General features: G+C 46.6%; 1 protein-coding gene across 2 annotated transcripts in view; it reads right to left on the minus strand.

The window, feature by feature from the left end:
- Nucleotides 1–12,962, minus strand: part of TLN1 (talin 1) — a 690,102-nt gene that overhangs the window by 122,175 nt on the left and 554,965 nt on the right. For both annotated transcript variants that reach the window (XM_033937496.1, XM_033937486.1), the window contains one exon: nt 1,911–2,030. In XM_033937496.1, the coding sequence (XP_033793387.1) occupies nt 1,911–2,030 (120 nt within the window). The remainder of the gene's footprint in view (nt 1–1,910; nt 2,031–12,962) is intronic.

The raw sequence follows: 12,962 nt of genomic DNA on the forward strand, positions 1-12,962 counted from the left end.
ATCTTTTGTGAAAACACCCGACAGTGCTCACAGTCACAGCACCATCCTCCAAACAGGTGAACCACCAGAATTGCAAGGTTGGAAGAAAAATAAACTAAGCACGTTTCTTTATTGACCATTCTTCATCTGTATAATACTCAAAAATTATATTGAAATAAACCATTCAAAATCCATATACAGTAACTCTACTTTTTGTTTTTTGTTCTTTTTTTTTTTTTGAGGCAAAAGTCATTTGAAATCAAACTTCTATAGAATCCTTGTATTTTACAATGGTCACGAGACCGTAACAGAATGTTGAATTATTCAAATCCAACTGTAACTTTCTTCCAATATCAAACTTATGTAGCCATAGGCAATTCAAATTGATCCAGAAATTCCTTAAGTTTTGCTGCGTCCTCAAAACTCAAAGTTTTATTTTCATAAGTGACCCGCATAGTTGCCGGGTACACCAAGCCATATCTAGCTCCTAATGCCCTTAGTTGCGGCCGCAAGTCTAACAGCTGTTTCCTTTTAAAAGCAGTCACTCTAGCAAAATCAGGAACAATAAAAATCTTCGAGTCCTGACGCTTGACATTTTTATTTTCCTTAGCCAATTTAAGTATTTCAGTCACCTGCTGATATCGAAGCACTTTAAAGATCAATGGACGCGGCTCCTTTTGACTGCTTGATCTTTTCATCGGGATTCTGTGCGCCCTCTCTAATTCTAATGGATATTTGCTTTGAATCGGTAAAATCTTCAGTAAGAAATTAAGCAAAAAGGCAATCGGGTCATTTTTTTCTATCCCTTCAGGTAATCCAAGCACCCTTAAATTGCTCCTCCTCTCACGGTTGGACAAATCTTCCAATTCCTTTTTCAATAAATCAATTTCTCTATGATCTTTTTTATACTGCACTGCTTCTGTCTCGGTTTTTTCCACTCGCTTCTCCAGATGATCCACTTTCATATCCACTACATCCAGCCTCTTTGCCAAACATGCCACTTCTGCTTTTACTTCTATTTATATTTTTTGAGTTATCTAAAATAATATATTTTATTTTCTGTATCTCTCTCATAAGATCTTTGTTTTCCACTTCGTCCGATGGCAACGGAACCAGCAGAGGTGATGTTGACTCTAACTTTGACCTTTTAACACTACCTGAACCAGCTCCCGCCGAAGAATTTTTATTTTGTTTACCCGAAGCCATTTCTTTATCAAATATAACTTCTCCGAAGTGACTCAACAATTTTCCCCAACTAATAACACAATATTTAGCCTGACTCCACGGAGCTCTTCAATCACACAGCCATCTTGGTACGCCTCAAAGCCATGCCCCCGAAAATTAAGTTTCTTACCTAATAATTTTCTTTCCATTAGTTCCAATAGATTAATTCAGAGTCCTACCTGGATTATGGGCTGATGAGTATTATCTCTGTTCGTTCTTGGTGAGTGAGTGTGTGCTGTCTGTCGGTTCTGTTTAGAGATGCAGCTTAGCAATGTTTAAAGAAGGATAATTAAAAAAAAAAGAAAAAGAGGCAAAGAGAAATGGGCCTGAGAGAGACGGTTCAAAGTATTGTTTTAAGAATTTCTCTACGTATAAAGGAAGGGTATTTCTGTTTTCTTAGCAAAAATACTGAAAAGGAGGCTGCTGCAAAGGGTCTTAAGTAGCAGAGCTATGGTGTTCTGTCTAGCTCCACTTGCTGGTAGATGGGCAAAACCCAGAAATATCTGGACTGATCTGTTGGGACGAATGGAAAGGAAACTCATTTTCCCTCCTATATTCTGTGCTGGTGTAAATCACACTGTATGTCATTTCTAGAGAGAGGTGAACACATGGATTTGACTCATACTTATAGAATGTATCTCTTCAACTTATACCTGTTCCAGGCTCTACTACATCCCACTTATTCTGTGCCTTCTCCTTGCTCTCACCTCTTCATTTTCTGCAGTAATGGCAGCCGGTTTTGCTTGCTGTGCCAGCTGTCCATAGTCGTTGGTGAGCTGATTGGCTAGTGTGCCCAGTTCATCTGGATTTGTGGTCGATTTGGTGACCTGTAGGGAAAGATTAAAGTTGAGAAAAGAAACCAATCATCAAATTTCCAGGAGTACTAGCCTTACGGTCTTGGTGCTTAGGACACATAGTGTCAGCAACAAGACTCCCTAATGGAGATTGTGAGATCGTATGAACTACTACGACTACTGTTTTTATGTCTAGAGCGTTACCAGACGTACATAGTCACAAAGGAGACAGTCCCTGCTCGAATGAGCTCACGATCTAATCAATCAAGACAGAAAACAGGGATTACAGTTAGTGGGGGATGGTTAAACAGCTGGCTAGACTGATAAGCAGAGGAAGAGGGTTATGCATTGAAGGTCATCTCAAAAGGTGGGCTTTCAGTCTATTTTTGAACAAGAGAAGGGAAGAGGCAGGTTAGTCTTATATTCTTAAACTTGAAGATGATATGGGCCTCTAAGGGCAGCCAATGCAATTTGCGATAAAAGGGATCATCTTTTTTCAAACCCTAAATTAGTTTCACTGCTGTGTTCTGTATGAGTCGTAGTCTGGAAATATTCTGATCAATGTGAAACTATTGTTTCCTACGCAGTCACCTATTAGTGGTTGGGTAGTATTGGATTGAGGAAATCTGTTGTTTTGGGGTGCCTAAGAAGTGTTAGATTGTTATTCAACTTTTGTATTGTTTTCATGGAAAATCAATAAAATTGTTTAAACATAAAGAACTATTTTTCATCTGTCTCCATCTGCTTGTCTATTATGGACAACAAGGAAAGGGAGAGGAACACTTTTCCTGTGTGGGGGCTGGAGAGATGTGTGAGAGAGAAAAGAACCCTATCTGTCAGTCACATCCCAAGAGACCCCACAGCCAGTCACAAGCACTAGCTGAGTGAAGCATGAAAAAAAAGAAAAGGTACGAGAAGCCTGCCTCTGGGAATCCAGAAGAAATGACAGGGGACACGGAGCTATGAAGAGTGCAGCTTTGGAGAAAATACAATGTTGCTTTGTTTTACTTTTGATATGCTGAGCATTAAGTCACTTCACTGGCTCCCTATCTGCCATTGCATACAGGTCAAGATCTTATTGCTGACCTACAAGTGTGTCCATTCTTCTGCACCTCAATATCTCTCCTCGCTTCTCTCTCCTTATACACCACCCAGAGAACTCTGATCTTCAGATAAGTCACTCTTAACGTTACCCTTCTCCTCCACTGCCAATTCCAGACTTTGTTTCTTTCATCTAGCTGCCTCTATGCTTGGAATAAATTGCCCGAGTTTGTCCGTCAAGCCCCTTCTCTTGTTTGAAAGCAGACTGAAAACCCACCTTTTTGATATAGCTTTCAATCCTTAACCCTACTCCTCTGCCCTCCAACCCAGCCAGCTGATTAACCATTCCCCTTAACTGTATCCATGACATCCTGTTTGTCTGTCTTGCCTGTTTAGATTGTAAGCTCTTTCGAGCAGGCTGTTCTTCTTTGTGACTCTATATGGCGCTGCATGCGTCTGGTAGCGCTATAGATAATTCATAATAGTAGTAGTAGTAAACATTCTCTAAAAGCCAGTGGGAGGTAGCCAGCATCAAATGTCATCTTGCCTATCATTGGCTGCAGCTAAAGCACAGTTACTTACGTAACAGGTGTTTATCCAGGGACAGCAAGGAGATAGTCTCACGTATGGGTGATGTCACCGACGAAGCCCCGGTACGGACCACTTTAAGACTTTAGAAAGTTCGCGATAGTTCAAACTGTGCATGCGCTAGTGCCTTCCTGCCCGACGTAGGGTGCGCGGTCCCTCAGTTAAGATAAGCAGCTAAGAAGGTGGGTGGGTTGTGAGAATATCTGCCTGCTGTCCCTGGATAACACCTGTTACGGCAGGCAGCATATTCTCATGTATGGGTGACCTCCAAGCTAATAGAAAATGGGATGGTGGGAGAGTTGGCCTTTAGGAAAATACATTTTGTAATACAGATTGGCCAAAGTGCCCATCCCGTCTGGAGAAAGATTCCAGACAGTAGGAAGAAGTGAATGTATGAACTGAGGACCAGGTGGCAGCTTTACAGAGCTCTTAAATGGGAGTAGATGTGAGGAAAGCCACAGAAGCTGCCATAGCTCTAATGTTGTGGACTGTGACATGACTTTCCAGTGCCAGTCCAGTCTGAGCAGAACAGAACGAGATGCAGCAGAACTGATCGAGGTGCAGCAGAACAGAACGAGATGCAGCAGAACTGAACGAGGTGCAGCAGAACAGAACGAGATGCAGCAGAACAGAACGAGATGCAGCAGAACTGAACGAGGTGCAGCAGAACAGAACGAGGTGCAGCAGAACAGAACGAGATGCAGCAGAACTGAACGAGGTGCAGCAGAACAGAACGAGATGCAGCAGAACTGAACGAGGTGCAGCAGAACAGAACGAGGTGCAGCAGAACAGAACGAGGTGCAGCAGAACAGAACGAGATGCAGCAGAACTGAACGAGATGCAGCAGAACTGAACGAGATGCAGCAGAACAGAACGAGATGCAGCAGAACTGAACGAGGTGCAGCAGAACAGAACGAGGTGCAGCAGAACAGAACGAGATGCAGCAGAACTGAACGAGGTGCAGCAGAACAGAACGAGGTGCAGCAGAACAGAACGAGGTGCAGCAGAACAGAACGAGATGCAGCAGAACTGAACGAGATGCAGCAGAACTGAACGAGATGCAGCAGAACAGAACGAGATGCAGCAGAACTGAACGAGGTGCAGCAGAACAGAACGAGGTGCAGCAGAACAGAACGAGGTGCAGCAGAACAGAACGAGATGCAGCAGAAATGAACGAGATGCAGCAGAAATGAACGAGATGCAGCAGAACAGAACGAGGTGCAGCAGAACAGAACGAGATGCAGCAGAACTGAACGAGGTGCAGCAGAACAGAACGAGGTGCAGCAGAACAGAACGAGGTGCAGCAGAACAGAACGAGATGCAGCAGAACAGAACGAGATGCAGCAGAACAGAACGAGATGCAGCAGAACAGAACGAGATGCAGCAGAACAGAACGAGATGCAGCAGAACAGAAAGAGATGCAGCAGAACAAAACGAGATGCAGAACAGAACGAGATGCAGCAGAACAGAACGAGATGCAGCAGAACAGAACGAGGTGCAGCAGAACAGAACGAGATGCAGCAGAACAGAACGAGATGCAGCAGAACAGAACGAGATGCAGCAGAACAGAACGAGATGCAGAACAGAACGAGATGCAGCATAACAGAACGAGATGCAGCAGAACTGAACGAGATGCAGCAGAACAGAACGAGATGCAGCATAACAGAACGAGATGCAGCAGAACAGAACGAGATGCAGCAGAACAGAACGAGATGCAGCAGAACAGAACGAGATGCAGAACAGAACGAGATGCAGCAGAACAGAACGAGATGCAGCAGAACTGAACGAGATGCAGCATAACAGAACGAGATGCAGCATAACAGAACAAGATGCAGCAGAACAGAACGAGATGCAGAACAGAACGAGATGCAGCAGAACAGAACGAGATGCAGCAGAACAGAACGAGATGCAGCAGAACTGAACGAGATGCAGCAGAACTGAACGAGATGCAGCAGAACAGAACGAGATGCAGCAGAACTGAACGAGATGCAGCAGAACTGAACGAGATGCAGCAGAACTGAACGAGATGCAGCATAACAGAACGAGATGCAGCAGAACAGAACGAGATGCAGAACAGAACGAGATGCAGCATAACAGAACGAGATGCAGCAGAACTGAACGAGATGCAGCAGAACAGAACGAGATGCAGCATAACAGAACGAGATGCAGCAGAACAGAACGAGATGCAGCAGAACAGAACGAGATGCAGCAGAACAGAACGAGATGCAGAACAGAACGAGATGCAGCAGAACAGAACGAGATGCAGCAGAACTGAACGAGATGCAGCATAACAGAACGAGATGCAGCATAACAGAACGAGATGCAGCAGAACAGAACGAGATGCAGAACAGAACGAGATGCAGCAGAACAGAACGAGATGCAGCAGAACTGAACGAGATGCAGCAGAACTGAACGAGATGCAGCAGAACAGAACGAGATGCAGCAGAACTGAACGAGATGCAGCAGAACTGAACGAGATGCAGCAGAACAGAACGAGATGCAGCAGAACAGAACGAGATGCAGCAGAACAGAACGAGATGCAGCAGAACAGAACGAGATGCAGCAGAACAGAAAGAGATGCAGCAGAACAGAACGAGATGCAGAACAGAACGAGATGCAGAACAGAACGAGATGCAGCAGAACAGAACGAGATGCAGCAGAACAGAACGAGGTGCAGCAGAACAGAACAAGATGCAGCAGAACTGAACGAGATGCAGCAGAACTGAACGAGATGCAGCAGAACTGAACGAGATGCAGCATAACAGAACGAGATGCAGCAGAACAGAACGAGATGCAGCAGAACAGAACGAGATGCAGCAGAACAGAACGAGATGCAGCAGAACAGAACGAGATGCAGCAGAACAGAACGAGATGCAGCAGAACAGAACGAGATGCAGCAGAACAGAACGAGATGCAGAACAGAACGAGATGCAGCAGAACAGAACGAGATGCAGCAGAACAGAACGAGATGCAGCACAACAGTACGAGATGCAGCAGAACAGAACGAGATGCAGCAGAACAGAACGAGATGCAGAACAGAACGAGATGCAGCAGAACAGAACGAGATGCAGCAGAACAGAACAAGATGCAGCAGAACTGAACGAGATGCAGCAGAACTGAACGAGATGCAGCAGAACAGAACGAGATGCAGCATAACAGAACGAGATGCAGCAGAACAGAACGAGGTGCAGCAGAACAGAACGAGATGCAGCAGAACAGAACGAGATGCAGCAGAACAGAACGAGATGCAGCAGAACAGAACGAGATGCAGCAGAACAGAACGAGATGCAGCAGAACAGAACGAGATGCAGAACAGAACGAGATGCAGCAGAACAGAACGAGATGCAGCAGAACAGAACGAGATGCAGCAGAACAGAACGAGATGCAGCAGAACAGAACGAGATGCAGAACAGAACGAGATGCAGCAGAACAGAACGAGATGCAGCAGAACTGAACGAGATGCAGCAGAACAGAACGAGATGCAGCAGAACAGAACGAGATGCAGCAGAACAGAACGAGATGCAGCAGAACAGAACGAGATGCAGCAGAACTGAACGAGATGCAGCAGAACTGAACGAGATGCAGAACAGAACGAGGTGCAGCAGAACAGAACGAGATGCAGCAGAACTGAACGAGTTGCAGCATAACAGAACGAGATGCAGCAGAACAGAACGAGATGCAGCAGAACTGATCGAGGTGCAGCAGAACAGAACGAGGTGCAGCAGAACTGAACGAGATGCAGCATAACAGAACGAGATGCAGCATAACAGAACGAGATGCAGCAGAACTGAACGAGATGCAGCAGAACTGAACGAGATGCAGCAGAACTGAACGAGATGCAGCATAACAGAACGAGATGCAGCATAACTGAACGAGATGCAGCAGAACTGAACGAGATGCAGCAGAACTGAACGAGATGCAGCATAACAGAACGAGGTGCAGCAGAACTGAACGAGATGCAGCAGAACTGAACGAGGTGCAGCAGAACTGAACGAGGTGCATCAGAACTGAACGAGGTGCAGCAGAACAGAACGAGGTGCAGCAGAACAGAACGAGGTGCAGCAGAACTGAACGAGATGCAGCAGAACTGAACGAGATGCAGCAGAACTGAACGAGATGCAGCAGAACTGAACGAGGTGCAGCAGAACTGAACGAGATGCAGCAGAACTGAACGAGATGCAGCAGAACTGAACGAGATGCAGCAGAACTGAACGAGGTGCAGCAGAACAGAACGAGGTGCAGCAGAACTGAACGAGATGCAGCAGAACTGAACGAGGTGCAGCATAACAGAACGAGATGCAGCATAACAGAACGAGATGCAGCAGAACTGATCGAGGTGCAGAACAGAACGAGGTGCAGCAGAACTGAACGAGATGCAGCATAACAGAACGAGATGCAGCATAACAGAACGAGATGCAGCAGAACTGAACGAGATGCAGCAGAACTGAACGAGATGCAGCAGAACTGAACGAGATGCAGCAGAACTGAACGAGATGCAGCAGAACTGAACGAGATGCAGCAGAACTGAACGAGGTGCAGCAGAACAGAACGAGGTGCAGCAGAACTGAACGAGGTGCAGCAGAACTGATCGAGGTGCAGCAGAACAGAACGAGGTGCAGCAGAACTGAACGAGATGCAGCATAACAGAACGAGATGCAGCATAACAGAACGAGATGCAGCATAACAGAACGAGATGCAGCATAACAGAACGAGATGCAGCAGAACTGAACGAGATGCAGCAGAACTGAACGAGATGCAGCAGAACTGAACGAGATGCAGCATAACAGAACGAGATGCAGCAGAACTGAACGAGATGCAGCAGAACTGAACGAGATGCAGCAGAACTGAACGAGATGCAGCAGAACTGAACGAGGTGCAGCAGAACTGAACGAGGTGCAGCAGAACTGAACGAGGTGCAGCAGAACTGAACGAGGTGCAGCAGAACTGAACGAGATGCAGCAGAACTGAACGAGATGCAGCAGAACTGAACGAGATGCAGCAGAACTGAACGAGATGCAGAACAGAACGAGGTGCAGCAGAACAGAACGAGATGCAGCAGAACTGAACGAGTTGCAGCATAACAGAACGAGATGCAGCAGAAATGAACGAGATGCAGCAGAACTGATCGAGGTGCAGCAGAACAGAACGAGGTGCAGCAGAACTGAACGAGATGCAGCATAACAGAACGAGATGCAGCAGAACTGAACGAGATGCAGCAGAACTGAACGAGATGCAGCATAACAGAACGAGATGCAGCAGAACTGAACGAGATGCAGCAGAACTGAACGAGATGCAGCAGAACTGAACGAGGTGCAGCAGAACTGAACGAGGTGCAGCAGAACTGAACGAGGTGCAGCAGAACTGAACGAGGTGCAGCAGAACTGAACGAGATGCAGCAGAACTGAACGAGATGCAGCAGAACAGAACGAGATGCAGCATAACAGAACGAGGTGCAGCAGAACTGAACGAGATGCAGCAGAACTGAACGAGATGCAGCAGAACAGAACGAGGTGCAGCAGAACTGAACGAGATGCAGCATAACAGAACGAGATGCAGCATAACAGAACGAGATGCAGCAGAACTGAACGAGATGCAGCAGAACTGAACGAGATGCAGCAGAACTGAACGAGATGCAGCAGAACTGAACGAGATGCAGCAGAACTGAACGAGGTGCAGCAGAACTGAACGAGGTGCAGCAGAACTGAACGAGATGCAGCAGAACTGAACGAGATGCAGCAGAACTGAACGAGATGCAGCAGAACTGAACGAGGTGCAGCAGAACAGAACGAGGTGCAGCAGAACTGAACGAGATGCAGCAGAACTGAACGAGGTGCAGCAGAACAGAACGAGGTGCAGCAGAACTGAACGAGATGCAGCAGAACTGAACGAGGTGCAGCATAACAGAACGAGGTGCAGCATAACAGAACGAGATGCAGCAGAACTGATCGAGGTGCAGCAGAACTGAACGAGGTGCAGCAGAACTGAACGAGATGCAGCAGAACTGAACGAGATGCAGCAGAACTGAACGAGATGCAGCAGAACTGAACGAGATGCAGCAGAACAGAACGAGATGCAGCAGAACAGAACGAGATGCAGCAGAACAGAACGAGATGCAGCAGAACTGAACGAGATGCAGAACAGAACGAGGTGCAGCAGAACAGAACGAGATGCAGCAGAACTGAACGAGTTGCAGCATAACAGAACGAGATGCAGCAGAAATGAACGAGATGCAGCAGAACTGATCGAGGTGCAGCAGAACAGAACGAGGTGCAGCAGAACTGAACGAGATGCAGCATAACTGAACGAGATGCAGCAGAACTGAACGAGATGCAGCAGAACTGAACGAGATGCAGCAGAACTGAACGAGATGCAGCAGAACTGAACGAGATGCAGCAGAACTGAACGAGATGCAGCAGAACTGAACGAGGTGCAGCAGAACTGAACGAGGTGCAGCAGAACTGAACGAGGTGCAGCAGAACTGAACGAGGTGCAGCAGAACTGAACGAGGTGCAGCAGAACTGAACGAGATGCAGCAGAACTGAACGAGATGCAGCAGAACTGAACGAGATGCAGCAGAACTGAACGAGGTGCAGCATAACAGAACGAGGTGCAGCAGAACTGAACGAGGTGCAGCAGAACTGAACGAGGTGCATCAGAACTGAACGAGGTGCAGCAGAACAGAACGAGGTGCAGCAGAACAGAACGAGGTGCAGCAGAACAGAACGAGGTGCAGCAGAACTGAACGAGATGCAGCATAACAGAACGAGATGCAGCATAACAGAACGAGATGCAGCAGAACTGAACGAGATGCAGCAGAACTGAACGAGATGCAGCAGAACTGAACGAGGTGCAGCAGAACTGAACGAGGTGCAGCAGAACTGAACGAGATGCAGCAGAACTGAACGAGATGCAGCAGAACTGAACGAGATGCAGCAGAACTGAACGAGGTGCAGCAGAACAGAACGAGGTGCAGCAGAACTGAACGAGATGCAGCAGAACTGAACGAGGTGCAGCAGAACAGAACGAGGTGCAGCAGAACAGAACGAGATGCAGCAGAACTGAACGAGGTGCAGCATAACAGAACGAGATGCAGCAGAACTGATCGAGGTGCAGCAGAACAGAACGAGGTGCAGCAGAACAGAACGAGGTGCAGCAGAACTGAACGAGATGCAGCATAACAGAACGAGATGTAGCATAACAGAACGAGATGCAGCAGAACTGAACGAGATGCAGCAGAACTGAACGAGATGCAGCAGAACTGAACGAGGTGCAGCAGAACTGAACGAGGTGCAGCAGAACTGAACGAGGTGCAGCAGAACTGAACGAGGTGCAGCAGAACTGAACGAGGTGCAGCAGAACTGAACGAGGTGCAGCAGAACTGAACGAGATGCAGCAGAACTGAACGAGATGCAGCAGAACTGAACGAGATGCAGCAGAACTGAACGAGATGCAGCAGAACTGAACGAGATGCAGCAGAACTGAACGAGATGCAGCAGAATAGAACGAGATGCAGCAGAACTGAACGAGATGCAGCAGAACTGAACGAGATGCAGCAGAACTGAACGAGATGCAGCCAGTCAGCCAGATGGAAAATGTTCTCTTGTAAACAGGATGTCCCAACTTGTTTGGATCAAAAGAGAAGAAAAGATGGGGCGATGTACAATGTGGTTTGTCTGGTCAATATAATAGACCAAAGCCCATTTATAATCCAAAGTATGTAAAGCGGTTGCTCCAACATGAGAATAAGGCTTTGCAAAAAACACTGGAGAACAAGTGACAGATTAAGATGAAATTCAATGACAACTGTCAGAAGAAACTTTGGATATGTATGTAGAACCCTCTACTACCCAGGTTTGTAACTCACTGACCCTCCTGGCAGAGGTGAGAACAATAAAGAAGACCACTTTCTATGTGAGAACCTTGAGATGAGCTGTGTTCATTGGTTCAAATGGTGGCTTCAGCAACCTAGAAAGTACCACATTAAGATCCCAGATAACAGGTAGGGACTTGAGAGATGGTTTCACATGGAAAAGTTCTTTCATGAATCTGGAGACCAAAAGATGAGCAGTAAGAGATGTTCCTGCGACTGGTGTGTGAAAAGCTGTAAGAGCGCTGAGATGGACTCTGATAGATGTAAATTTGAGTCCAGAGTCAGACAGAAAAAGTAGATAATCCAACACCAATTCCACTGTCAAGGGAGTTGGATCATGATGATGAAGAAGACACCAGGAAGAAAACCGAGTCCATTTTTGTTGGTAACATTGTTGAGTGGTTGGTTTCCTGGATGTTTCAAGGATTTGTCTAACAGGTTGAGAGAGATGCAAATTAGATGAATTCAACCTGAGAGAAACCAAGATGTCAGGTGCAGGATGTCAGGTTGGGATGCAGAAGAGACTCATGATTCTGTATAAGCAGTGTAGGAAATATTGGAAGAGGTATGGGCTCCCTGGAGTTGAGTTGAAGTAGAAGGGAGAACCAATGTTGCCTGGGCCACCATGGAGCAATGAGCATCATGGTGGTTGCTTCTCTCTTGAGCTTGAACAGAGTTCTCAAGATGAGAAGAATTGGAGAAAATGCATATAGACATAGGCCTGTCCAATCCAGGAGAAAGGCATCTGGTTCCAGGTGGAGAGGAGAGTAAAGTCCAGAGCAAAACTGGGGCAACTGGTGATTGTGAAGAACCGCAAACAATTCCATTTGGGGGGGGGGGGCCCCTGGAGCAAAAAAGGACTGGAGAGTTGAAGAGTTGAAAGTCCCTTCATGAGGCTTAAGAATTCTGCTGAGGTTGTCTGCTAGGGAATTCTTCTCCCCTTAAATGTAGACAGCCTTTAGGTGCAAATGGTTGCCCAAGTCCAGAATTTCTGGGTCTCCTGATATAATAGGAGAGAGCCCGTGCCTCCTTGTTTGATGATGCAGTATATCACTACTTGATTGTTGCAAAGGAGGAAGGCTTGGGGCCAGAGAAGATGATAGAACATCTTGAGGGCATAAAAAAATCGCTCTGAGTTCCAGGAAATTGAGGTGAAATTTCCGCCTCTCGACAGTCAAAGACCCTGAGTCTTAAGATCATCCATATGAACCCCCCAGGCATAAGGAGATGCATCCATCGTGATTGACCTGGAGATGAGGGGGCAAATGTGAAAAGGAAACCTCTGGAGAGGTTGTTCACCTGACAGGTTGAATTCACCTGACATCTTGGTTTCTCTCAGGTTGAATTCATCTAATTTGCATCTCTCTCAACCTGTTAGACAAATCCTTGAAACATCCAGGAAACCAACCACTCAACAATGTTACCAACAAAAATGGACTCGGTTTTCTTCCTGGTGTCTTCTTCAT

This window comes from Geotrypetes seraphini, chromosome 1 (genome assembly GCF_902459505.1).
Source record: "Geotrypetes seraphini chromosome 1, aGeoSer1.1, whole genome shotgun sequence".
Taxonomy (NCBI): Eukaryota; Metazoa; Chordata; class Amphibia; order Gymnophiona; family Dermophiidae; genus Geotrypetes; species Geotrypetes seraphini.